The sequence below is a fragment of the Acanthopagrus latus genome, chromosome 1 (assembly GCF_904848185.1).
Source record: "Acanthopagrus latus isolate v.2019 chromosome 1, fAcaLat1.1, whole genome shotgun sequence".
NCBI lineage: Eukaryota > Metazoa > Chordata > Actinopteri > Spariformes > Sparidae > Acanthopagrus > Acanthopagrus latus.
Genome location: NC_051039.1, coordinates 9,714,537 through 9,740,581, shown reverse-complemented (window position 1 = coordinate 9,740,581; position 26,045 = coordinate 9,714,537). Strand labels below are relative to the sequence as shown.

The 26,045-nt window shown below is 40.6% G+C and overlaps 1 protein-coding gene across 5 annotated transcripts in view; it reads left to right on the top strand.

Moving 5' to 3' along the window:
• arhgap10 (Rho GTPase activating protein 10) overlaps positions 1-26,045 on the top strand; it is a 53,784-nt gene that overhangs the window by 16,046 nt on the left and 11,693 nt on the right. For all 5 annotated transcript variants that reach the window (XM_037101921.1, XM_037101919.1, XM_037101941.1 and 2 more), the window contains 16 exons: positions 167-268; positions 1,755-1,865; positions 2,098-2,202; positions 2,559-2,688; positions 3,795-3,901; positions 4,063-4,157; positions 4,909-4,990; positions 5,186-5,228; positions 5,346-5,414; positions 5,940-6,014; positions 9,633-9,717; positions 12,346-12,404; positions 14,315-14,420; positions 16,427-16,586; positions 19,010-19,151; positions 24,175-24,340. In XM_037101921.1, coding sequence (XP_036957816.1) covers positions 167-268; positions 1,755-1,865; positions 2,098-2,202; positions 2,559-2,688; positions 3,795-3,901; positions 4,063-4,157; positions 4,909-4,990; positions 5,186-5,228; positions 5,346-5,414; positions 5,940-6,014; positions 9,633-9,717; positions 12,346-12,404; positions 14,315-14,420; positions 16,427-16,586; positions 19,010-19,151; positions 24,175-24,340 — 1,637 coding nt within the window. The remainder of the gene's footprint in view (positions 1-166; positions 269-1,754; positions 1,866-2,097; positions 2,203-2,558; positions 2,689-3,794; positions 3,902-4,062; positions 4,158-4,908; positions 4,991-5,185; positions 5,229-5,345; positions 5,415-5,939; positions 6,015-9,632; positions 9,718-12,345; positions 12,405-14,314; positions 14,421-16,426; positions 16,587-19,009; positions 19,152-24,174; positions 24,341-26,045) is intronic.

Here is a 26,045-nt window from a genome sequence, read left to right as displayed (position 1 = left end):
TACTTGGTTACCCTGATGATTGTTAAAATTTCCATATTTCACAGTTGAATGCTAATAGCACTTGAATTGTTCTACACACATGGCTTTGATTGCTTTGTCACCAAGTATAATGTAGTATTTTTTTTCTTCTTCTATGCCTCCGCTCATTCGTCTGAACCTTCTCAAGGCGGAAAGAAAGAAGTATGAGAAAGAAACGGAGAAGTACTACAGCTCCCTGGAAAAGCTTCTGAATATGTCAGCAAAGAAGAAAGAGCCACAACTACAAGAGGTATTTATCCTTGCCTTAACTCTCCAACAGATATGTAACATGCAGAACAGCAATTCATAATGACAGCAAAAGGGATGGAAAAGGGTATTTGTTCAGTTAGAGAATCCCTGTTTTTGCTTTTTTTTCGTCTTTGGTGCCTCGGGGAAGAGCCTTGCTGCAAAGCCTGCTTGACCGTGCGAGTTTCCACTGACGTGCCTTGCAGCAACAGTTTTCCTGGCTTGTTTGGAAAGGAAATGTGTACTCACTTGTGTTGTACGACCAAGGTCAAATCTGGTTGCTGTACTGTGGTTCGGGGAAAAAGCCGTCCTACAATTCCGCAACATTATCATTTTAATTTTTGGAGAATGTGCAGCCTCTTGCTAATCAGTGTCTTCTTTTCTTTGCAATGCTATGTAGCCATGTAAGGCTCAGCCATACGTTGTATACACGCCGACCAGAGAGGACACTTGAAACTGTTGACATTATGACTGCAGGCTGTTCTGTTCTCTAGGACACATGGGTCTGTGGTACCAACACTGATTCCTATCAGACCTGAATAAACACACCCTGTGATTAGGTCACAGCCACAGAAGTCATGAACTTCACCAACACTGCATCAGTTGTTCAGGAACTCAGTGAACAGTGGCAAAAATTATGAAACCTATTAAATTGTGCGTGAGCTAATTTTAGTTTAATTTTTTAATTTTAAAAGATTCTTGCTAACGTGAATTTAAAGCCACGCTTTCTTTAAACGTCAATCTGTGGTGTATACTGTGTTGCATCGCAAATCTCGGTTGTGTGCTGTTACATAACTGTATGTATATCTAAGAACCTTTTGTGTACGTACACTATGATTCTGGGATGCCGCAGTTGTTAGTGCTGTTGCCTCACAGTGAGAGGGAAACAAATCCCCCTGAACGTCTGAGGCTTTTCTGTGTGTAAATCTGCCCCCTGGCTGCTCTGGGTCCCTCCCACAGTCCAGAGACATGCAGATTACTGTAGATTAACTGGCAACGCTAAATCGCCCATAGGTGTAGGTTTGAGCGTGTTATCTGTCTATACATGTTAACCCGGTGACAATGAAGAAAATATATGTTACAGTTTCCTCCGCCTCTCAACCTGAAGTGAGCCTGCAAACGTGTATAGGATGGTCAGATTTAGGTTATTTTATTGTATTTTTCTATTCTACCACTGCTGAATCCCTTCTGTGTTGCACACATTTATTTTTATTTTTTTTGTAGCTTTTATTTATCGGAAGGGTTTTGTATGTTGTACAGATTATACAGCCTTATGAGACAAATCTTTGTTATTTTGGACACATGAATTTACTTGATCATGTGTGTTTAATATAGCGCCAACCAGCGTCAGTATCCCTTCTGTAAGAATATAATGCCATAACAAGAGAAACCTCAAATTGCCCTGTATCACAAAGACCATAATGTTTCTTGGCTTCCACGCATCTCTCTGTCCCTATAATCATCGCGGTGTGTGTTCCCCACCTCCACAGGCAGACATTCAGGTGGAAACCATGAGGCAGCACTTTCAGGAGGAGTCACTGGACTATGTGTGCAAACTGCAGGAGATCCAAGAGAGAAAGAAGTTTGAGTGTGTGGAGCCGGTGAGTGTGCATGCCAGCACTGGTGTGGCTCGTCTTTCATTTTGATAAAATCAGAGGCAACTGTCACATGGGGTAAAGTTTCTTTCTCACTTGAAATGATGTCACAATCCCTCTATAGTCGGACAAGATGTCATAATTATTTCGGTAATCGTGTTTAGTTATGAGTTTCTCTTTCACTTGCTGACTCTTCTGATAAACATATCGTATCTGTTTTTTCTTGTGATCTTTTTAGATGCTGGCCTTCTTTCAGACAGTCTTCACCTTTTATCACCAGGGCTTTGAGCTCGCCAAGGACTTTGACCATTATAAAAGAGCCCTGCAAATCAATATTCAGAATGTAAGAAATATCTTTTTTTTATTGTTATAATTTGAATACACATGAAGTTGATATTTGCGAATACAGTGAGTGCTTGTATACTTTTTGTGTTTTCTTGTTTGACCTGAAAATAGAAAACATCTTGACCCTAATAGTTGAGAAACTTCCAAGATATTACATTCTGACTTCTGTTTCGTTCTTAGTCACTACTTATGCATTCAACTGATATAACTGAAGGGGAAAAAAAGGGGTTTCCAAGGGAAGCTCATAAGTTTTGATTGGCAGTGGCGTCTCATAAGGAGGGGTCTTCCTACCTAACCACTAAGTATCGGGAGTTGACATCCTGGAGTGTATGTTTGCTTCCTCTCTGCCCACAGACGAGGAGTCGATTTGAGGGTGCGCGGTCAGAGGTGTACGAGCTGATGAAGAGGATCAGGGAGACACCTCAAGAGTACAGACAGACCAGCCCTATCAGCTGTGAAGGCTACCTCTATGTACAGGAAAAACGTAAGATCTTTATAAGGTTAAACTTGATTTGATATGCGGAGTCATGTTACATTCATTCATAAAAAACTGCAGCAAGAAAATGTAGTCGAGGCAAGAACGCAAGACAGAATCTTTAAGTATATAGTGTCCATTGCCATCGGCTTTTACAACTTTCCTTCAAAGTGGGCAAGTCGACTAGTTTTGCCAGAAGTTCTTCAAAGTGCTTGGGTTAAAAATGAATAAATAAATAAAATAATACTGCTTTGATATACTCAGCTTGCATTGTTTGGGCTACCACCCTCGTCCTTCCTCTCTGGTTTGGGATGGGTGACACACCGCCCACAGTTACGCAAGCTATCTTCAAGTATGCCAACCACAACCAGCTATCAGGAGAAAATAATGAATGAATGAATGCATGTGTTCACTGTCGAAATATTTAATAATGCAATGTTCACACAACAAAATTATAGCCTTTGTTATGCATTGTGTAGCCTTACAGCTCTTGCTCTTTCTTATATTAGCCAGCTAGCTAGTCAGAAAATTAAAGGTTATAATAATAATTCAAAAAAAACAACGACTTGTTTTTGGGTCCATATTAATCTGGCATAGTTTCATCCTGATGGAAGAAAAACATTTTTTCCCCCTTCCTCTACCTGGGTGGTGCCTGGACGTGCCAGTGAAGGGCTATTTAAGGTCAAACTTTCAAGTCCTAGTATAGTGCTGTGCTGGGTCAGACTTGTATTTGTGAGGATCTATGTGAGTCACTGGCCCTTAATTTTGGGATTCATTTGTCCTTGAAAAGTGCTTGATAAGTCCTTGAATTGTTTTATCACGAAAGAGTGTCAACCCTGCTTATACTAAAACATTACTAACTGTAGGCTGTTGGTGCCATTATCTTGTTGTGGCAGGAACATTTGGGCAGACTAGTAATTCTCTTTCATCCCTGTTGTGAACAAAACAAGGTGTTATTCAAGTGATTTTTTTAACCACCAGCAGCAGTGATGCAGCATGTTGCACCTGCAAAATAAAGGTTAAATTACAGGAAAGTGTAAGATGTTTTTTTTTTTCTCCTAATTTTGGCTCTACACACTGACTCACTGCGGATGTCGTGTGCCTTGTTTCTTCAGGGCCACCTCCCTTTGGCTCAAGTTGGGTCAAACGCTACTGTACATTTGTCAAAGAGCAGAAGATCCTACACATGGTGACCTTCGACCACAGATCTGGCGGGAAGATTGTGAGTAGTCATAAAAGTCACAGGAACAGTGCGTCATTAATGCCACACAATTTTTATGATCTCTTAATCCCGCTCACTATGCAGTCCTTTATTTTTTATTACATTTTTTCTTACATCGATTCTGTATAGTAAAATGAATTTTTCTTTTGTTTTTGCTCCAGGGTGAGACGGAGTCAGTCATGCTCAAATCCTGCCTCCGCAAAACGACAGACATGTTGGACAGGAGGTTCTGCTTAGACCTCGACATTACAGATCGGTACGTCATCACCTAACACTGTTTTTCAAACACACTGTCATTATATTATGCTTGTAAGCTAAGCTGCAGGTCGTATATTACATCATATAAACTGACCCAGTTTGTTTATTAGAAATTATTCAAATGTGACTCTTGCTTGGAACACAATGCAGAATATTCTTGTGTGCCTGGTCTGTCACACCTACAGAGCATATTAATTATCCTCTGTGATATTCCACATTAACACTGAACAGATCTGAGCTCCGCAGACTTGCTGATCACGGTTTAGCTTGTAGCTCAGTGTGTTTTGGATTGTAGAGGGCAGGTCATGAGGATTTGTCTTGGTGGGCTGCCGTCACACACTTAGCTGGGGGGGATTTGTCACACCCTGCTGTGCCCTCCTGTAATAGATATCTCATTTTGTCACACAACTTAACTCTGCCCTGCCCCTTTTCTGCAGTATTAATAGAAGAGCAATACCCCAGATTTAGTGTGGAAACTTGAGTCCACACATCCATTCTGATCGGGATGAGTAACGTGATATCCATCTGGTCCCACATGATTGTACGTCTAATAAACCAGCTGGGATGACTAAGAGGGCTCATATTTGTAGTTACTGCAAATCCAAGGTGCCAGTGCCCTTGCCAGAGAGGGTTTTTTTTTCTGCTTAACACATTTGATGTTTCATATTGACACTAACTTCCCCTAACATGTAACTGAACTCTAGCCGTAAGTCTTTGCCTAAAGCTGATGTTGTATGGCTTTTTCCCAGGCCAGGGACGGTGCTAACAGTGCAGGCTCTGTCAGAGGATGACCACAAGTTCTGGATGCAGGCCATGGGTGGGAAGGAACCTGTGAGTCAGCCGCCTGCACTGTGTCATCAACTAACACTCACCATCTACCACTGTATTCTTGTTTAACACCCATCTTATACAGATAATTTAGCACTTCACTGTACATGAAAAGATTGAAGTTTTCATGATGGACCTTATGAGCCTTGAAGATGTCTTGCTTGTCTTTAGTGATTTTTAAAACATTTTTTTAAACAGATTGGACACTATCTTGGGAGGACTTATTCTAAAGAAAGAGGAAGTAAGGATTCCAGCTGTCAGACTTTGTATCTGTAAAAGAGCGTCATTAAGTTTGATGAGTGTGCTGCTTCGACACTTTTTAAAGTTTGTTTGTTTTTTTCCCTTCTTCCACCTGCAGTTGACGCCCAGCTGGATGATGTTGGTATGAGTTTTGTGAAGAACTCCATCAGCGCCATAGAGACAAGAGGTGAGCTTGAGATGTGTAAATATGAATAAATAAGAATTGATGAGTAGTAGCAGGCAACATAGGTGCAGTATGCTAATCTGAACACAAGGGGGCAGACTTGCTCCAATATTGAAACAAAAGGCTGACTACTGCAGGAAGCTTGTATTGTAGATAATACTAATGCCTTCCATTGCGCAGTACTAAGGTTCTTATTAATTTGCTTACTGTGTCTGACCTCTTTTTTTAGTCCATGAATCGGGTCCAGTCTCTCTAAACATGGCTGATATTTCTTTATGCAAATGGTTTTCTATCTTGCTTAACTTTGTTGATAAAAAACTGATAAAAATTGTTGATAAAAATTGTGATTATTAATATATCTGCTATGTATATGTGTATATATGTCTGTCTGCATTCTTTGTGTTTAATGTTTGCCTCTTCTTAATTTGTTTGCTCTGTATGTTCTTTCTCTCCTTAACAATCTAACAGATGTATTAAAGAACAGCTTTGCTATACAAATACAGTTTCATTTTTGTTGTTACTCATCAGGTATTAATGACCAAGGCCTGTACAGAGTTGTGGGAGTAAGCTCCAAGGTCCAGAAGCTCCTCTCATTAATGATTGGTAAGTTAAAGTCTATTCTTTTTTCTCCTCCTTCTGGTTTGGAAAATGTACTCGCGTAGAGAGTTGAAAATTTTTAATTTATATGCTACCGCACTATCTCTGTGATATTAGGTTGCCCCTAGTTAGCTGAATGTGCTGACGTAATGGATGTGTCTGTGAGGCGATATTAAAAAGATAGTGAATGACAATCAGCCTATCAGAGCCCTGTCTCTGCAAAGTGCATCAAGTTCCTGGGTGTATCTTTTCCTTCCTTCCATTCAGTTATTTTTCCCCCAGACAACCAGACAGTGTCCCACCCATCCATGTCCTTGCACCTTTTGGCTTTTGCTTCATTAACACGCCACTAAGACAGCCTCTCATACCCTCGTGTCCGTCAGTCATCTTTCTCGATTTTCTTTACGCCTCTCACTTGTCTTCAGTCCCGTCTCACTCTAACTCCTTCTCTGTAAAGCCTGTCCTCTGTCCTTTCCATTGCTCCCTGTCTGCTCTCTGGTTTCCTGCCGTCTCCAGCAGACACCAGCTCACTTTCAGCGCTGTGTTCGGAATGACAACAAACTCAGGCAGCCGCCAGCCTGTCTCAGCTTCCTCTCCAAAAACCTTTACAGCCTCCCAACCTGCCGACTCATGCTGTAGACTCCATTAACACTCCGCTGCGGCACTCTTAAGAAGTTTCTGTAAAGCGTGGTCTAGACATTCCGCATATTACTTGCACTTCAATGTTTGCAAATGTTGGCACACTGGATGACCATATAGAAGACGTGGGATATATCTATTAAGCTTCCGAGAATGTCAGCTAGATTTTATCCTTGAAATGACTAATGTGCATGACAGTGGTAGTACTACTTCTACACAAATCAGCACATTCACAAACGTTTCATGCATACAGTTCACAGTGAGTGGGTGAAGCGAGCTTTAAACCCTGAAGAAAGACTTCGGATCCTCCCACTCCTCCTCCTCCTTTTCATCTCTCACCCACCGACATGGCCAGGGTCCAATCAGAGAGGACAGAGTGATAGAAAACGAGTCTCCCATCATATTACAGTACAAACAAAGAGAGCGGCACCGATTGAATGTCAGGCAACGATATAACAGGAAGAAGACTGTAAAAGTGAGCTCCAGTCTGTCTCTGACCTGTCAGTTGCTGAGGTAGACTTCTTAGTTCTATAGATATAATTGCAGAGTGAGGCAAATTTGAGGAAGGCTGTGAGATGTTCCCGGAGAACCAATAGAAGAATCAATACTTTCTGCATTTTCACAATGAACGCTGAAATGATCATTGATGCATTAATCGTTGGACAATGTGCCCACACATGGTCGCCCATTTATTCCAGAGAGCAGACCAGATGCTGGAAAGCTTTATGCTGCCTCCCACAGCTGTTAAATAATAACAGCTCAAAATAGTATCTTGGAAAGACCCTTGATGCCTTTGAAAGGTTAGTTTCATTAAATGACAAGAAACTGTTGCTTCACTTGCGCTGTGTCTGGTGGGCTTGTCTTTTTGACCCCGCCAAGTTAGCACTGATTTCTTGTTGTTGCTTAATGCTGCTGGACCGTGAATGTCCTAGTGGACGACTCACATTGGATCTTTCATGGCGGTCCAAAAGATGTGACTGTACTCACTCACAACAGAGCTAATGTTTGCACAGAAATGGAGTTCGGTAACGTCAACTAATAACCAGACTCTAGCACAGCAAAGAAGTTCCACAGAGCCCCTTTAAACCGGATTTGTTCAGGATGATTTGAGCACAGGTGCAATCTAGCAAACCAGTTTTGAACTAGTTTGTACAACTTGTTCAGTCAACTGTGTTTATAGTTGTTCCACAAGTTAGAGAGAGGAGTGAAGCGCCTGGTGCCTTAGAGAGGAGAAAGGCGTGATAATATTGCACATTTTCATTTTCGCATCTTCCAGATGACATTAATAGTGTTGCGTTCTAATGTTCACTTGTAAACTGACATAAATAGTTGTTCATAGAAGGAAAAAGAGCAAGAAATAATTGAACCTCTCTGTCAATTGCTGTTTTTTCCTTCTTTAAGTATACTTGATAACCCTCATGGCTCTTTTTCTCACCTCCACACTGCAGGCCAATCAAGGCACGAAGTGTTTGCAAATGTCAGATTTTCATGTCACAAGCCAAACATGCTGGAAACCCCACTACACTGTGCGCTAACATTTGGCACATTTGCTCACTCTCTGTTGGCATCCACCCTGTGTCTTCTCCTTTTTTAAACTTCAGTTAAGTAGAAAGTAGAAGAAAAGGACGAATAAAAAAAGAAGAATGACAGTTAAAGGCAGTGTGTTTTCAATTGCTGTTTTCAAATCTTTACAGAGCTTGCATCTTTTATATTCTTATTTGTGTGGTAGTTTGTATTAAAGAAACGGCACCAGAGGATCTAAGAGGCCGTGAACGATTAGAAAACCACAAAGAGGTGGAAACGTAGGCCCGTCCCAAGCCATTAAGAGCCTTGTAAACCAGTAATAGGACTTTAAAATAAATCCTGAAAGATACTGGGAGTCATTGCAGTCATTTTCATTTAATTTTACACTCATCGGACCAGTTTTCCATTCCGCCTTTCCTTGGTTTTGAAATTGTGTGATGGTCCTGAAATATTAGCTAGTTTAACAGAGCTTTCTTTTGGAATGGATTTGTAAGGCGGAGTATTTTTTCTACATCTAAGGGTGTTATTTGAGCTGCAGCTCCAACTTCAGCTACTATGTTAAAGTCACCACACAGTACAGTCATATCCTCAGGGGCTTAATTTAGATAACTAATGTAAAATAACAAGAATTAAACCTTTGAACCTGCTGCTGCTTTGTGGTTAGCAGTCTCACAATCAATACTGCTCCAACCGCTATTGCCAGAATTGTGTTTTTGCGTCCTTGACCTAACAAGTCCAAGCCTGTTTGTGCTCGACTACAGAGCCTGAGCAGACCCCATCAATCTCTGCTCATGCATACTCACAGAGGCGCAGCTTTGACTACAAACTCTCCACAAAAAAACATTTGCCCTCAGAAGTTGATATTGGACAGGCCATTTTGTGGACAGAGCAGACCGAGAAACACACAGATCTCCTCGCTGCAGTCACGGTGCTTGGGTGAAATAAAAAAAAAAAAAAAATTCTCACTCACACAGACCACCTACCACCCACGACGCTCGAGTCAGAATGATGACCCGAGCCCCGCACAGCACATGTGTCTGCCTCACAACACTCCACTGACACATTGCTCTTCCACATCCTCTGTAATACATCAGAGGTTACTTAAGGTGTGACTAAAGCCGCCTGAATTTTCAGCACAACACAGTCCTGGAGTCCCTGTGGAGCCAATGAAGTAGTAAGGGATTAATTAAACTTGTAATGAGTATAGAACCAGCAGCCCTCTACAGAAGCGGTAACTTCCTTCCATATCCACTGGGGCTAGACTCGACCCCCAAGGCTAGTAGCACTGCTTTTATCCTCACATGGCTAATTACAAGTTACATATTTATATTGCATATTTGGACTTTCTAGGCTGCCCACAAATTCACTCCGAGAAAGAGTAGCTACTCGATACTTTGTGTTGTTACCTCATTCAGTGAATTTTTCTTGTAAGAAAGTGTGTTATGATTGTGATTCATGTAGATGAGAAGAGCAGCGAAGTGGATCTGTCTACCAGCGAGGACTGGGACGTTAAGACAATAACAAGTGCACTGAAGCTTTATCTGAGGTAAGGATGAAAGACACACTTACACGCAGATGTAAACAGGAGTTGTTATGGATCACACTGCTTTTTTTTTTGACAACATTTGCCTTTTTATGCCGCCGTATAAAATAAGTAAGAAAAATGTCATTTCCCTTAAGGGGATTAATGAAGTATGTCATCTGCTTCCTCCTCTTCTTAATCAATGGATTAATGCAAACAAATTCGGCTAAGGGAAACAAAATATTTTAAAATGAATAGGTATTTTTTGCAACAATCAAACAGAAATGATGAGGATAAACTTTGAAAATGTGTTAGCCTAACTTTCCTCCTGCTAAAAATATTTTTATACATAAATATTGATATTGTAAGGTGTTTTATTCAGTGGCCTGTATGAAAAATTGTCAAAGGGAATGAAGTCCTCCCCTAATAAGCAGTTAGGCAGTGTATACCACCTATGGCTTTTATTGTGAAAGGTAGAAAAGGTGTCTGTATGGGCCGCATTTGTGAGCAGAATAAAAGTTTGCCATCTTGGTTCCGACTATACAAAGCATCATATTATTATTATTATTATATTTTCCGATAAATATAGGTGCAACTAAGATACCCTTGGCCACATTATTGATTAACATGAAAATGTTCTTTTTCGCATCTCCTATGGCCAAATATACCTAAAAACCCTGCACAAACTAAATTTTCATGTTCCTGTAGCGGCTGCAGCTGAGTATCTCACTACTGAAATTGGTTAAGAATATCAGGCTAAGCCAGTCAGAGCCAGAGTCGGGCAGGTCTTACAAGAAAAGCAGCGGAATCCTTAAGCAGAAACAATGAGTCATTAATCATTAATCAACAAACTGTTTCAGTTGTTTTTCAAGCAAAAATGCCCAAACGTTGCATTTTCTGCTTCTCAAATATGAGGATTTGATTCTCTGCCAGATATGGCTGTCAACAAGGCATCGATTGATTTTGTTTTTTTCAGGCGCCATAATAATTTTATTATTATCAATTTCATCAATTTCTACTCAGTACAAATTAATAATACTGTTAATTTGCTTATCATTTCCAAAGCATAAATGTATGTTCTGAGCAGTCCAGCTCTCACTTACAAAACTATTTGGGTTGAACTTGTACATTCTGAGAGATGTGACCCTGAACACTTTTAGGGATGCAACATACATTTTGTAATTTTCTTGTCCTTGTACTTATGAATTCAAACTGAATGTGCTATGACTTGACGAGTCCAGAGACACTTGTGCTTGGTGCATGATGGATCATTTTGATTCCACAAGCCACATACATTTTATGAGCCACAAATATGTATTATTCAGAATTGTTATCTGTCTAATCAAATCCACTTCTGACCTACGTCAACCCCTGTGGTTAACGTAAGATTTAAAAAAAAAATGTTTTTCTCCCTTGACGAATGTGTGAGAGCCTCTGTTCACTTGAATATGAAACATTTCATCCATTGTCGACTGTCTTTTTTAAAATCGCTACAGAGTTAATTATGCAAAGTGCCTCGGTATAATTAACTCCTTGCGAGGTCACATTGCTTACTGTATGCCTGTTCTACATTCACTGACTCCTTCCAGGTTGACAGATAGTGTGGGTGAAGTTCAAAGATTAAAAATGTGGTTTGGTTGCAAGAAGCAAGAAGACAGTTTTATTTAAATGCCAATTTGTTTTTGTAAACAAGTGCAGTTAGCAGCAAATTGAGTTGGCTTTGCTTATTTAAGTCAAAGCAAAGTTGTGTTCTCTGAGTTTGACAGTCGCCATAAAAATCAGAAGCCGATAATTATGCATTTAAGTGTTTCCAGATTGAATTTACCTTTTCTTTTAACTTGTGCCAAATCGTGTTCATGCATGTTCGGTTTGAAAATAACAACAGATGTAAATGTTGAATTGAAAAAGCAAACATTAATTAGGACTGCTGTTACAGTAACTTCTGTTTTCACAGTTGTTACCATGAAATCATGGTAACAACTGTGAAAACAGAATCAGAACAGAAAAAACTGTGAAAATCATAATAGTGTTTTTCCACGTAATTTAAAGTGGCCACTGGCTGTGTTACTGTCAACCTTCTACATGTATTCTGATCAGGTTGTAAATAACCTAGCAAAGGGGGCTACTGTTGTGTTGAGACAGACTGATTTTCAGGCTTTGACCCTTTTTAAGAATCAATTTGGTGTAATGAGCTGTGGGTTGTGGGACTGTGTAGTTTGAACCCCAAAGCAGTCAGATAGTACAAACCACAACATTTAGTGATCTTCAGACACCATTTAAGCTAATATGGCATATCCATATTGTTATGCTATAATAAACCATGTTTAGCATTGCTGTGTCTTGTCTTTTACTTTGTGTCTGCCCTCCTGGGATAAAGCAGGGTCAATCTCCTCAGTTTCCTCTGAGGCTAAGTACCTCTGGCCACAGGCCAGCTGCAGTGTGAAAGTACCTTCAGATGAACTTGGTTATCTCAATGCGCGCGCCATCTAATTCCATCCCCTGGCCTGGCCACATTAATCATTGCTGTGTGCAGACCCTATAAAACAGTGCGCCGGCTATTTCTGTCTCTCCTCGCTGACTTCAACTCTCACTTCTCCATCCACCCCACCCCCCACCACACCCTTCTGTCTTTCTCTCACTCTCTCTTTGAAGGAGCCTTCCTGAGCCGCTGATGACCTACGGACTTTACAAAGAGTTTATTAGCCCTGCGAGTAAGTCTGACCACCTCTTACACCACTACTTGATTTGAATGCAGACCATAAACAAAAAGCAGTGTATACATGTTTAGGTCTGGAATCAACATTTAATCAGTTTAAGCACTGGGGTCCAATGGTTTGTTCTTCTTCAGTGAGTTATTGAAAACATGCAGTCAAGTGAAAAATAGTGAAATTACTTACAAACTTTTTGTGAACTTTTTACCTATTCTTTTAAGGCGGTAATAGTGGTCAACTCCCTTGAGGAACGGATTCATAGTCTAGCTATTGGACTGTGTCTTGAATGCCAAGAAGAATCCTCTTCTTTAAAAACACTTAAAGGGCCAGTCCACCCCAGAATCAAAAATACAAGTTCCCTCTTACCTGTACTACTATTTATCCATCTAGAATGTTTTGGTGAGAGTTACAGAGTTTTGTCAAAATCACTTGTGCTTAAAGGACCCAAAAAATACATAGGAAATTTCAAGGAATCATAATCTGTTTAATCGAAACAATCCACAAACCACGATGTAACCAGTATCACTGCACAGAGGGAAGCATGCATGTACTCTTGGACAAAGGCTGGTGATTGTTACAGTTTGCGATGTAAACGTTAATGGCAGACTTATGGACTGAGCTGGAACATTAGCATAGTTAGCTAGCCTCTCCATGAGTAGGTGCAGGGTCCCTTCTGAGCTGTGATAGAGAAATTTGTATGTATTTTTTATTTTGGGGTGAACTGTTCCTTTGGCAGGTGTCTCCAAAAAGTGTAATGCTTATGTATTTTTTAATGCTCAATGTTTTTTTGATGAGAAATATGAATGTATTTGTTGTTGATCTCCAGTTAGTCCATCTGACTCTGTCACATTCAGCTAACTATTGTTTAGAGACACATCATTTTGAAAATTCAGACTGCAAATATTCTGTTTATATTTCTAAATTCTCTTATTTTTTTTAAGTTCTTCTAAAGTGTGTGGCCAAATAAGCAATTAGAGCTAAAAAGGTTTGAATGATAAATAAGCTGTAATTTCCATGCCCTCAAATGGTCCAGGGAGTGACCTTGAACAGCAAGAAGACACTTTTTTTTTCACCCACGTAACATCATTTATGTATGAAATGTTTTTAGTGCAAGCCAAACTTGAATCTTATTACAACAAGTGCTATAATTGGATCAGGTTGACATTTTTATCAGGCGCTCGCAATGCCCTCATAACGAGGGGGAAAAAGTGGATTAGCAATGAATATTTTTTTGACGGATGACAGCATCCATAAGAAGCTTTTTCCATGTTTAAATCCTTGTCGTTCCCATAGTAATGATATTTTGTGTGTCTGTGTATGTGTGTGTGTTTTTTTGTGTGTGGGCGGTCAGATGCCCATGTGTGAGGAAATGTTTAAGAGATGATCTGGGGGGTTTTAACACAACCCTTTTATACGGTAGCGACAGTAACGTAAAGCTATCTCCTTCGCCAGCATAGTGGGCCCTGCTGCCAAATTCTGGGAGGATTCAGACCGTATATCGCTATCACACCTCTTCTTCACTTACTTGAAATGAAATGCATCATCCTCTACTCTCATCCTTATATTTGAGGGTGATAGCCTCTGATCATTGTGTCCTTAAAGGTCCACTAACTTCTGCTCGATTTTAGACTACCCCGAGTCTATCTTAATTGTTTTTAGAACTTTTGAAGTAATAGAGGTTTTCAGTTCTCCCACTATATGACCCTTATTTGGTGTTTCTGTGCATTGAACTCCAGATCCTGCACTGCACAAATCATCTGTATATGTAGTGTATCATCATGTCTTTAAATTTTGATAATGTTGTACAGTATTAGATCGCAGCTGCGTTGGCTCTTTGCCACCTGAAGAGCGCAGAGAAAATCCGTGTAGTTTAATGCGAGTGCACGGCTGCTTCTGCGTTTTTGAAACAGAGGGCGGTAGTCCAGAGACTCGCATCCAAGCCGTCCACTGCCTGGTCCACAAACTACCGGAGAGGAATCGACAAGTCCTCGGGCTGCTTATGAAGCATCTGGCCAAGTGAGTGCTCATAGTTCCTTGGTCATAGTTCACTCAATCTCCACCCCCTCTCTCTCAGTTCTCTCTTTCTGCTCCTCCTGTCTGTCTCCTCATTCTCACTCCACATGCTTTTTCTCTCGATCTCCCTCACTCCCACTCTCTTCACTCCCCCTTCCCTGCTGTCACTCCATCTCCTCTCTGTCTGCTCAGTGGCTGCAGGGTAAGAAAATTGATGCTGCTAGCATAACATTTTTTTACGCCTTTTCTTGGGTCATATTGGCGTACATTTAAAGTTGCTGCAGGAGGATTGTGTAGCCTGCCGTACCTGTTCAGCATGCCGTCGTGCAGCCCACCAGTGAAGTGAAATGAAATGGACCTCTCAAATTAAGTCCTCTCTTGAGATTACTCTATACACCCCTGGATGGACAACTTTTGTGCATCACTCCATTTGTGAGATTAGATAGCAAGAAAGATTTAAGAAATAATGTCCACTAACATTACAAGGTTTTACCTCAGCAAGCTTTTTATAAACTAAATATGAGCAAATTGAAGATAAGTAAATAATCCCTCTTCCCTGAGGCAGTGAAAGTCTGGTGGATCTTATTTCATAGAAACCCGCTGCAGAATCAGGCTCTGGTAAAAAGGCAGCGCTATTGAAATTGAATTTGGATTATCCAGCGTGAAATTCTCCAGACTGGAGAGACTCGAATATTTTTCTGAAGTTGGCGTCTGTGCATGTCCTGCAGGGGAAGGAAGCAAAGCCAGAATTTCACACTGCTATCTGAAATGGTTTCAGAGATGTTATAAATGTGAGTTGTCACCAATGTTTTTGTCTTCAAAGGCATCCTTTGAAGCTATTTAAACTGTCTCTCTGCAGATGCACTGCATATCATCATATTTTGAGTGTGAAATCTCTTCACCTGCCCATATAACTTTTTCTTCAAGTAAAAGGTTTTTTTCTCTCCACTTCATTTGAACTCGTATGATAAAGTTTTTAAAGGTTTCCCGATCTCAGAACTGATCTACAAGACATTTGATGAAACGTGTCAATCCTCCATGTCAAATGTCAATTACCATGTTGTTAGAATGATCAGAATAGACACTGCCAGAACTATTCATAGTTGTTGGATTTGATAAAAGCCTTATGGGTTGCACGCGAGTCACCTTAACAAGTCTTCATGCATAAATGCTCTCTTTTTTAAAAACTCAGAGTCAGGAATTTAGTCAAGTCATAAGTCAAACATGTGCATGCAGGACAAGTTAATGTTTGGAGCACTAGCTGGTGGCTGCTTCATATGTATTCACAGTGTCTGTCAGCTTTGTGATGTGGAAGCAAAAAAATTAAAAACATTTAAAAAGAAGTTTAATCAAGAAAACATCCTATTCTTAATATGTAAAAGTAAGAGGTAATACACAGGGAGAGAAAAGGTTCAAGAGAATGTTCAAAGTTATCTGTCAAGATGGCAGCAACTTGCTGCAATACTTGAGCCATTTTAAACTGTGAATTCATGCATTATGATAAAGAAACTACAAATACTTAAAGGTTTTCTCTGGTGTGTTCTGGCAGGGTTTTTAATGAACTGAGGCATTTGAACACAGACAGGTTTTATACAGCAGATACCTTATATTTTATAAGTGCTGCTATTATTTACTACTAATTAATTGATCATGATATTTTCTTGTCTTACTTAAATTCTCAACAGATTGCATGAGAAACCCTGTAATGTGTAGTCAAGAGTGTTTTTTTTTGTGTGGCAGTAGCCAAGCTGTAGTTGTCTTTATTCTCTTGTTTGCTTATGTAATGGACTTTTCTTTTCATTTCTTCAGAGCATAGCAACACTGTTGAGTTTAAGTACAGCTGTCCCTTGTTAAATAATAACTAAAGTATAAAGAATGAGTTAGAATCTGGTTTTTTTCTTTCTCACATTTGTACAGTTTTATTCTGCCCTAAATAAAATGTCATATTGGTGGCGCTGAGGTAGTACTTGGAGGAAAACATGTAGTATGTGGTTGTTTATCTTCCTCAGTGTGGCAGCTCACAGTAAGCAGAATCTGATGACCGTGGCTAACCTGGGTGTGGTGTTTGGCCCCACGTTAATGAGGCCGCAGGAGGAGACCGTCGCCGCCATCATGGATCTGAAGTTCCAGAACATTGTGGTGGAGATCCTCATTGAACACCATGAAAAGGTAACGCTCAAGATTGCACTTGAAACTGAACACTCCCTGAAAACTGGAGGTTTCTAATCATAGCACTATATCCCCCAGTGGAAGTAATTACCACCACTTCTATAGAAAAGGATTGTGTTATTTTTCCATTTTCTGCCCAAATGTCTGTTTTCGATTGGTCAAATCTCCACTGCACCAACTGTACTAACCTGATTGATTCTGTTAGTGGGACATATTTGTTTGTAATTGTGTTTCCACTTGCCATCCAGAACTATATTTACTAAAAGTTAGGCACCCTTGGCAACACAAGCTACCAAAAGAAATCTGATTCAGGTGACATGACTCAGTATGCTGCATGCAGCACCTTTTGTGTTTACTTACCATGGTGGCGTGTAATTACCTGATACTGAGGGATAATAAATGTGCAAGCGAAGCAAAGGATCTAATGTCTGTAAGTCCTGATGTCTCGGTACGGAGCGCTTTCTTGCTATTGTTTTGAAGTTTTGTTTTTTGCTGTCAAGTTTTGATTTGGCAGTTTCTGTTGGCACATGCTGTGCTGCACCTGACACCAGATTTTCTCATTTTGGTGGGGGAGTCTCAATTAGGGTGGGTGTGATGCTCTTCTCTTCTGTAGGTCCTGTCAGTTCAGGCTGTTTAGACTTCTGTATATTTACTGACAAATATTGCGTAATCCAACTCAAAGACCGCTTTCTTTGTGCAAATGTTTTCACAAAGAAAATGCATCATGCTAAATAATGGGTACTTTGTCGTTTGTTTGGACGGACTGGATTGGATTCATTGCTTCCTCTTCAAAATAATGAGCAGAGCAGGAATAGAGTTCAGAAAATGAATCGTATAACAACTTAAACCATCGGGACAACATAACCTTCATCCAGTTATTAATGTACAGAGCTGTTGGACAGCAGTTTAATATCCAGAAGGGTTCAGTCTGGCCAATAGGGGGAGCCCCAAGTGCTCATACCAAGATGAAACACATGGTATTCTCTTCATTTTCAATTGCTTGATTATTCTGTAGATTACCATATACATTTTATTATACTTGGAAGGTCCTTTGCCTGCCTAAATACATTTATTTTGAGTTGTTTCATAACCTGCAGTTCATGAGATCATGTAATCTCCCCCCAGAATGTCATTAATCAGTGTCAATCCTCAAAGGGGGATAATTGTCCGTGTCAAAAGAGAAAAAGGTTTGAGATTAGTTTTCTAATCTGTGTGGAGCAGCGCTGCCTTCTGCGCAGAAGCAAATGAAACCATGAGCTTTTAGTGATTTTATTTTTTCCTCTGGCTTCATTAAATGGAAGATGATGTGTGTTGTGACTAATGTCTCCACCCAAGCTCACAAAAGAAAAATGGGGTGTGAGAGAATACAGAGGCCTGGTAAAAAAAAAAAAAAAAAAAAATCAAAAAAACAACAGGGTATACAAATGTGCTAAAACAACAACAGCAGCAGCATAGTGTATATACTGCCAGTCTCTGAGACTACCCAGAGGTATCCAACACTGTCCAGGTGATAAAGGATGTAGTGTTAGAATGCAGCAAGAGCATTTTGGAAAGTACAGCGTGTTAGAGCAGGGGAAAAGTTGAGCAGACAGACAGACAGACAGGCATTAACTTCCCCTCACAGCTTAGTCCCACTCTAGACTGTTGATACCCCCAGATACCAACAGTAGACTCTGTTTTACATTCACCTCCATCTGCAGAGAGAGGCGAGAGGGAGGCAGCAGAAACTCTCAGCCATATCAGATTTCTCACTTTTTCTATCTGCCTTTCTCCTACAAACTTTCTCTCTCATGCCCCCTCCTCCATGTCTGCCTCTCCTGTTCACACTCTGTCTCACTTTTTCTGCCACTTCTTCTCTCTCTCTCTCCTCCCTTCCCCTACCTCCCTCCTCTCCTCGTCTGTGATCCTTTTTGGAGGCTCTGCTGAGACTTCCTCTCCTCTGCAGCCCTATTCTCTTTTAACTCCACATCTGAAGTTTATATGTAAACACGGCCCGGTGTAAACAGGCTGTGCCAGTTGGCCAGCCCTCCTTGAGTCCAAAACCCTGTTTATTTTACTCTCAACTCTTTTAGAGAGTGGGTCAATTTCTCTGCGGAGAAGTGTCACCTTTACTTAGACCCAGATTTCTGGACGGAATGTGATTGCGTTACATGTGGAGCCGCTCTTGTTTATTTTGGCACAAGCAAAATCTTGTCACATGCAGTTTTTAGGGTCCAATCAATGAGCTGCTCAGCATTCCCTTGGAGTGCATGCTGTGGCTGCAAATGGCCTCCTCCATTCATCTTCCACTATATAAAGCCTTTCAAAACCGTTCACTAAGTGAGGTCAGTTGAGGACATGCCGCCGCTGCTGCTCAACACTCTCTGAGTATCTGCACTGTGACTTTTTGTCTTGGTAGAGACTTATTCGCATTGTGTATTCAGATCTTTGCAGATGCTCCCGAGTCATGCCCTCTTTCACCTGCTGCCCCAGTATTCTCCGCTCCCACAAGGCAGTCCAAGAAGCTGAGTCGACAGAACCGACCCCTGGCTGTCTACAATCCACAAGCCTTAGACATTCAGAATGGTAAGAGACAAACAAATGTGCACCTGTATAGTTTCACATCTCTAAATATATTAAACTCAGTGCGCATTATAAGATTATTAAGAGTTAGAATTATGATCTAAACCTGACAAGTCAGATTGGCCTTCACTTTTCAGTTCCAGATAGTGTGCAACTCGCATATGTTGTCATTCATTACAGAACCCAACAGGTATCAGGGATGAATTTGTTTGATAATTTGTGTGTGCCAATTAGTAATTCATTCTCTTTTGAATGAATACACTGTTTGCACAAAGTAATAATGTCTGCTCATGAATATTAGTTTGCACAAGTAAAGAGAAATAAATCCATTATCCAGAAAAGTATGTCTAAGAAATACTAAAGATACCTAATGTTATGGCAATGTATATTACCCAGATAATTTGCATGAATTGGCACTTTTTGCCTCATTATTTCATGCTGACATTGTTTTCCTGTGAGCCAGTTCTTGTTGGCATTTTGTTTGGTTTTGCGTAATCTGTTACCAGTGACACCCCACAGATACTGAAGCTGCAGCTAAGAGCAGTTAGCTTTTTTTTTCACAAAGATCGAGGAAATGTTTTCTTGGTCTTGAACCAAGCTAAAAAAGAAACACTGTGTTAAACTATAATGTGTTTAACCTAATTTGCAAATGCATACTCTCCATGACCCAACAATTTTCAGTGTTTATTTTACATAGTGTGTCCTGCTAGTGGGGGGCTCCAGAGTCTGAGTCACAGATATTTTACCATTTTAGCATTAGCTTGGAAGATACGAATATGGAGCAGTGAATTTGATAAATATACTGTTTTTCAGACCACATAAATAAGACAAGAATTGGGCTGGGAAATCAAAGCGGATTGTTTGGTGGTGGTCAGCCTTTCTGATAACTGTCCAAAATCTTTCCTTTATGATTTTTGTGTTGCAGCCGGGGGAGTCCACTAACTGCATGGCTAACTGAGCAAACAGGCTAATGGCAGATACAGCTAGCAGCAGTGAGCAGTTACTTTAGCAACAAATAAAGCTATCAGTCCATCAGGAAACTGTAAATCACAGAGGGATGAAGCAAAGCAGCTGGAGGACATCAGTGAAAAATACAGCAAATATTTTCCAGATCAGATTCCCGGTTTGAGCTTCTCTGATTTATTTTTGGGCTATCATATTATGCTTAAGCACTGTACTTTTAGGTAGATACATCGAATAAACTGGTGACTGGGTGTATTTCGCCCTGATTCCTGCTGGATTCATTCACTCACTCGGTCACAGTTAGGTTGTCTGTTCCCTCGTAATCTCTAAGAACCGTAGCGGCGATGACACACTGAACTCTTGCCTCCTCTCTGTAATACTGTGTGGAGAGATTTGCCTCTCTGACTTTGTGTGCCCTTGTTTACTTTAAAATGCTTAAAAGTCACTTTGGCTTCCTCTGATACTTGATGAAACGGGAGACAACGATAGGGGCCATCTCCTGTATATCAGGTGAGCTGGTCATCTGACCTGGTGACCCATAGAATCTAACTCCAGAAATGTCTGATCCAGGGCCAGCCAAATCCTTTCCACTCCACAATACAAAAGGAATCTAAATCTGCTTACCAGATTGCCTCTCTTTACCTCCCTCGCGCCAGCTTTTAGTACGGGTATTTTAATATCAGGGATGAGAGGCTTAATCCTTTTTTAACCTTTGTGTCGTTTATATGAGTCCCACATAATAGTTTTAGTAAGTTGGTGGTGCTTTCCGTGGGTAAAGGCAAATTTAAGGATGATGAAGGGGGGAAAGTGAGGTGAATGGCTGCCTGTGACGCTGCATGTGGCTAATGTCCCTGCGGATGTGTCAGCATACCATGTCAGGAAGCCTTAGAACAGTGCAGACGAGTCGTCTATTTCAGAAGATTTTTAGATCAGTTGTATATTTGTTATTGATTTACTAAATCCTGCTAAATGTTTTTTTTGGGGGGCGGGGGGGTGAGTTGTTAGCAGAAATGAGTTGTTAGCACCACACTGACATATTTTGACTTCAAGAGCGGAAAATTGCTTAGGTACTCATTCGGCAGTCAAAAAGCAACATTATCATTATCGCAGTGTGTTTCTGGTCCAATATTTACTAACTTTCAGCTTTGGTTTTGGTCTCTACCTTCTTCTGAGGGAAATATCTGGTTCTTCAGATGCTAAATTTTCTATTATGTTCACCAGATAGTCGCTAACTATGTCTGGCTGTTGTTTGGTACTGAGCAGGTAGCGTTCTGTTGACTTTCAGAACATGTTTGCAATGGTGTGAGAGTGAGGAGTGTGGAGCAAAATGTGTGTACTCCATAAAAATTCCTTCAAGCCAAGAGGAGCTGCTGATTTAGGTAATAATTCTCTGTAAGTTCCTTTTTGTGAGCAACTCCATTTACTTTGACACATTATTACACTATATTACCAAAAGTATTCGCTCACCTGCCTTTACTCATTCTATGAACTGAAGTGCCATCCCATTCCTAACTCATAGAATTCAATATGTCGGTCCACCTTTTGCAGCTATTACAGCTTCAACTCTTCTGGGAAGACTGTCCACAAGGTTGAGGAGAGTGTTTATAGGAATTTTTGACCATTCTTCCAAAAGCGCATTGGTGAGGTCACACACTGATGTTGGTCGAGAAGGCCTGGCTCTCAGTCTCCGCTCTAATTCATCCCAAAGGTGTTCTATCGGGTTCAGGTCAGGACTCTGTGCAGGCCAGTCAAGTTCATCCACACCAGACTCTGTCATCCACGTCTTTATGGACCTTGCTTTGTGCACTGGTGCACAGTCATGTTGGAAGAGGAAGGGGCCCGCTCCAAACTGTTCCCACAAGGTTGGGAGCATGGAATTGTCCAAAATGTTTTGGTATCCTGAAGCATTCAATGTTCCTTTCACTGGAACTAAGGGGCCAAGCCCAGCTCCTGAAAAACAACCCCATACCATAATTCCTCCTCCACCAAATTTCACAGTTGGCACAATGCAATCTGAAATGTACCGTTCTCCTGGCAACCTCCAAACCCAGACTCGTCCATCAGATTGCCAGATGGAAAAGCGTGATTCATCACTCCAGAGAACGCGTCTCCACTGCTCTAGAGGCCAGTGACGGCGTGCTTTACACCATTGCATCCGACGCCTTGCATTGCACTTGGTGATGTGTGGCTTGGCTGCAGCTGCTCGGCCATGGAAACCCATTCCATGAAGCTCTCTGCGTACTGTACTTGGGCTAATCTGAAGGTCACATGAAGTTTGTAGCTCTCTAGCAATTGACTGTGCAGAAAGTCGGCGACCTCTTTGCACTATGCGCTTCAGCATCCGCTGACCCCTCTCCGTCACTTTACGTGGCCTACCACTTCGTGGCTGAGTTGCTGTTGTTCCCAAACGCTTCCATTTTGTTATAATAGAGCTGACAGTTGACTGTGGAATATTTAGGAGCGAGGAAATTTCACGACTGGATTTGTTGCACAAGTGGCATCCTATGACAGTTCCACGCTGGAATTCACTGAGCTCCTGAGAGCGGCCCATTCTTTCACAAATGTCTTGTTTCACAGTCTGCATGCCTGAGTGCTTGAATTTATACACCTGGGGCCAGGCCAAGTGATTAGAACACCTGATTCTGATCATTTGAATGGGTGAGCGAATACTTTTGGTAATATAGTGTATGTCTTTGCACCAGCGAATGCCATGGCCAGGGGCATTATTTTTTTGGGCTGTTCGTTCATTTAAGAATGCCTTGAGAGTCGGGCACAAGTTTTACACAAATGTTTACCTTGACTCAGGGATGAACTTATTAGAATTGAGTGATCGAAGGTTAAAGGTCAAGGTCACTCTGACCTCGCAAACACATTTAGTTAACAATTCGTCATTTCATCCTATTAAACACTTGTATGAAGTGAAGTCATTTTTCTGTTCAAAAGCTGTAAGGTCATCTTCACTGTGACCTGATAATATTTTGTAAAAATGTTTTGGCTTTTATTCAACGCCGCAGCTTGGGAACAACGACTTGACAAAAATACTGTAAGCATCAAAATGAGAACAGATGGTGACTTTTCCAGCAAGAATTACAAAGTCAAGAACAAAAAGACATAAAACCAGGATATTCAGACAGGCAAAGTGAAAATACAAACATTCTAGCTGGTAGTATATCATCTGTAAGTGTTTTGTCTAACATAATCATTGGAGGCCTTACACACCCATTGCCTGATTGTGTCGCCTTCTCAAGACTGCAGGGGCGTGTACTGACAGTTGCTAAATGTCATCTCTGGCCCTTTTGTTGTGCCTGTAAGGCTACAATTATTAACACTGTAATTAGTTAAGTAGGAAGTTTGGTGATCTCAGGTAATTCCCAGCAAAGCTCCGCCCCTGTCCAACCTGATCTGTGGTCTGATTCATCATAACTGAACACCTGTGTGGATGTGCAGGGCTTTTAAATTAATATGTTTTTCATACACTGTGCAGTACATAAGACAAATAAGTGCTATGGCTGCGTGGCTTATATAGAACGTGTAATAATTGTTTTATATTTGATAATAATTATGCCATGAGCACCAGCACTAATTCAGTTCAATCTTAATCAAATGTGTGCTTTTGGTGTAAGCGTTTGATTTGTGTTTGCTGTGGGAAAGAAAAAGAGAGAACAATCTCCAAACAAACTGATTTTTTTAACATTAACAGTTGCCTCTGTGCTTCTCCCATCTCCCAAAAGCAGGATCTTTACTTGACAGTGAAATTGGGAAAAAAAAAGAGCTTGGATCTCCCCTGTGTTTCTTAGGTTCCTGTCTATGACTGCAGAAATGTATTATTATGAACAATATAAACTTGGTTGTAAGTCTCGCCTGTTTTGACAGCAGTTTGATTTGTAAAGTCCCCTGGTGGTGCAGCATTGCCTTATGTATCGATAAATTATTCAGCTGCTTTATCAGGCAAGCTATCGGCAGTAAGATGGAATAGACTAAATCTTTTTACTGTTGCGTAGAATTAATAAAAAAAGAAGTAATTAAGTATAACAATGTTTTTTTTTTTCATTTCTCATCTCAGTTTCAGCAGTGGGAGATAGCTCCTGCTTAACCACAGATGAGACATCAATGGGCAGCAATGAGTCGATGTCTTCCCAGTCGTCGTCAGCCTCGGCCTCAGAGATGCCCACAGAGAGGAGTGACCATGCTCCACTCAGCACCAGCCTCAGTTCAGGCAGCAACTCTAAGTGAGTGGTTCACTATGATTAAGTCCCAAATCAATATGTGACTGCACACCACTGAAAGTGCAGTTATTGGTTGTGAAGCAGGCAGGGACCAGTCATACATTTAAAAGTGGACTGTGTGTACTCTATGCAATGCAAATGGAATTGAAGGAATCCAGATGTTATTTCAATAATAATGATTTGATATATTGAATATTTTGATCACCATCACTATTAATTTCTCTGCTGAATCAAATCAATTATACCATATAGTCACTAGTGTTAGATTGGAACATCCACAACACGATCATTAGCCTGATAAGTCGCTATTTCGTTTTACTTCATTCATTCACTAGATGAATCACTGAACATATTGGGGATGTGAGTGGCATTTCATAGATTTGTAACCACGCTACACAGCTGTGACTTCAAGCAAGATCACTGTCACTACACAGGCAAACTACAAGTATAATGGAAAAACCATTTAGGGATCATTACTTTTTATGAGCTCTGTGGGATATTTGGAAATTGAACTCAGTCAAAGTCAATGCTTGATTCAATAAGCCTACATTTAGCTGTGTAGTATTTTACATGTATAAAATGTAATTGTTTATTTTGTTTATATTTTGTAATGTTAATATTTCAGTCGGAGCTAGATTGATCCTAATTCACACTAACTACCCCAAACTCAAAGTAACTTTGATGAAAAGCTAAACTGCCAGTCAAGTTTGACACTGCAGGAGAATAAAATGATGAGTAAATCCCTCCTGTGTCAACATGCATCACACTTTGATACGGGCCTGGAAATATTGTCTCTTAAATCTTGTTCCCTGAGAGATTAGTAAATCAGAAATATGTCATGCTCTTGTTACAGATTACATACATGTTATAATAGTCGCACTTTCCTGCACTGTGAATGCAACACATTTTTGTATTATCTGCTTTGGTACAATAGGTATTTAGCAAGTGGAATCTATTTCATTATTGTGAACAAACGAGGATCCACTCTAAAACATGTTCCACTTGACTCAGAATTGTAGAAAATAAGCACCTCAGTTTTGTGTGAATCGCTCTTGGTAAACAGTGATGGGTCATTACTTCTGACATTCTATAGGCTCAGTCATGTATGAGTTGATCTAAATTAAACAGTAGATGAATCGTTAGTGAAAATTAATTTAAGTGTCCCCCTCGATGTTTATGCTATTAGTTAAATGTCAGCTGTTTGTCTCTGTCTCTTGTACTACTACTAGATGGAAAACGCTTCAGTAGTCGATACTCTGCCTCTCTGGCTTTTCCTCTCTGTCCTCACTCTCTCTACTAAGTCCTTGGTCCTTTTTGTTGTTTCCAGCCCATGACTTGTGTTGAATGCTGATGTGAGAGATGAATTATTGGTTTATGCTGCAGATGTTAGACTCTGCTGTGTCATGTCTACAGATTCACCTTGAAATAGACTTTTTTTTGTCCTCTCATTCACTGTCCCCTTCTCCCTCTCCATCAGCTGAAAAGAGCTGTGAAAAAATAAAAAAAAAAACAAATCCACCTCACAACTTGACAGAGGACACTGTGATTCCTCTCACACTTTGACCTCTGTGGGTGTCTACCCACCTGTGTGTGTGTGTGTGTGTAGGCATGTTCGTATCAAGCGCTTTCTCTAAGTTGCAGTATTAGACAGACAAGGCTGTATATTACTTATGTAACCAAGTCTTTTTTTTTTTTCCCCCTGCGGTTA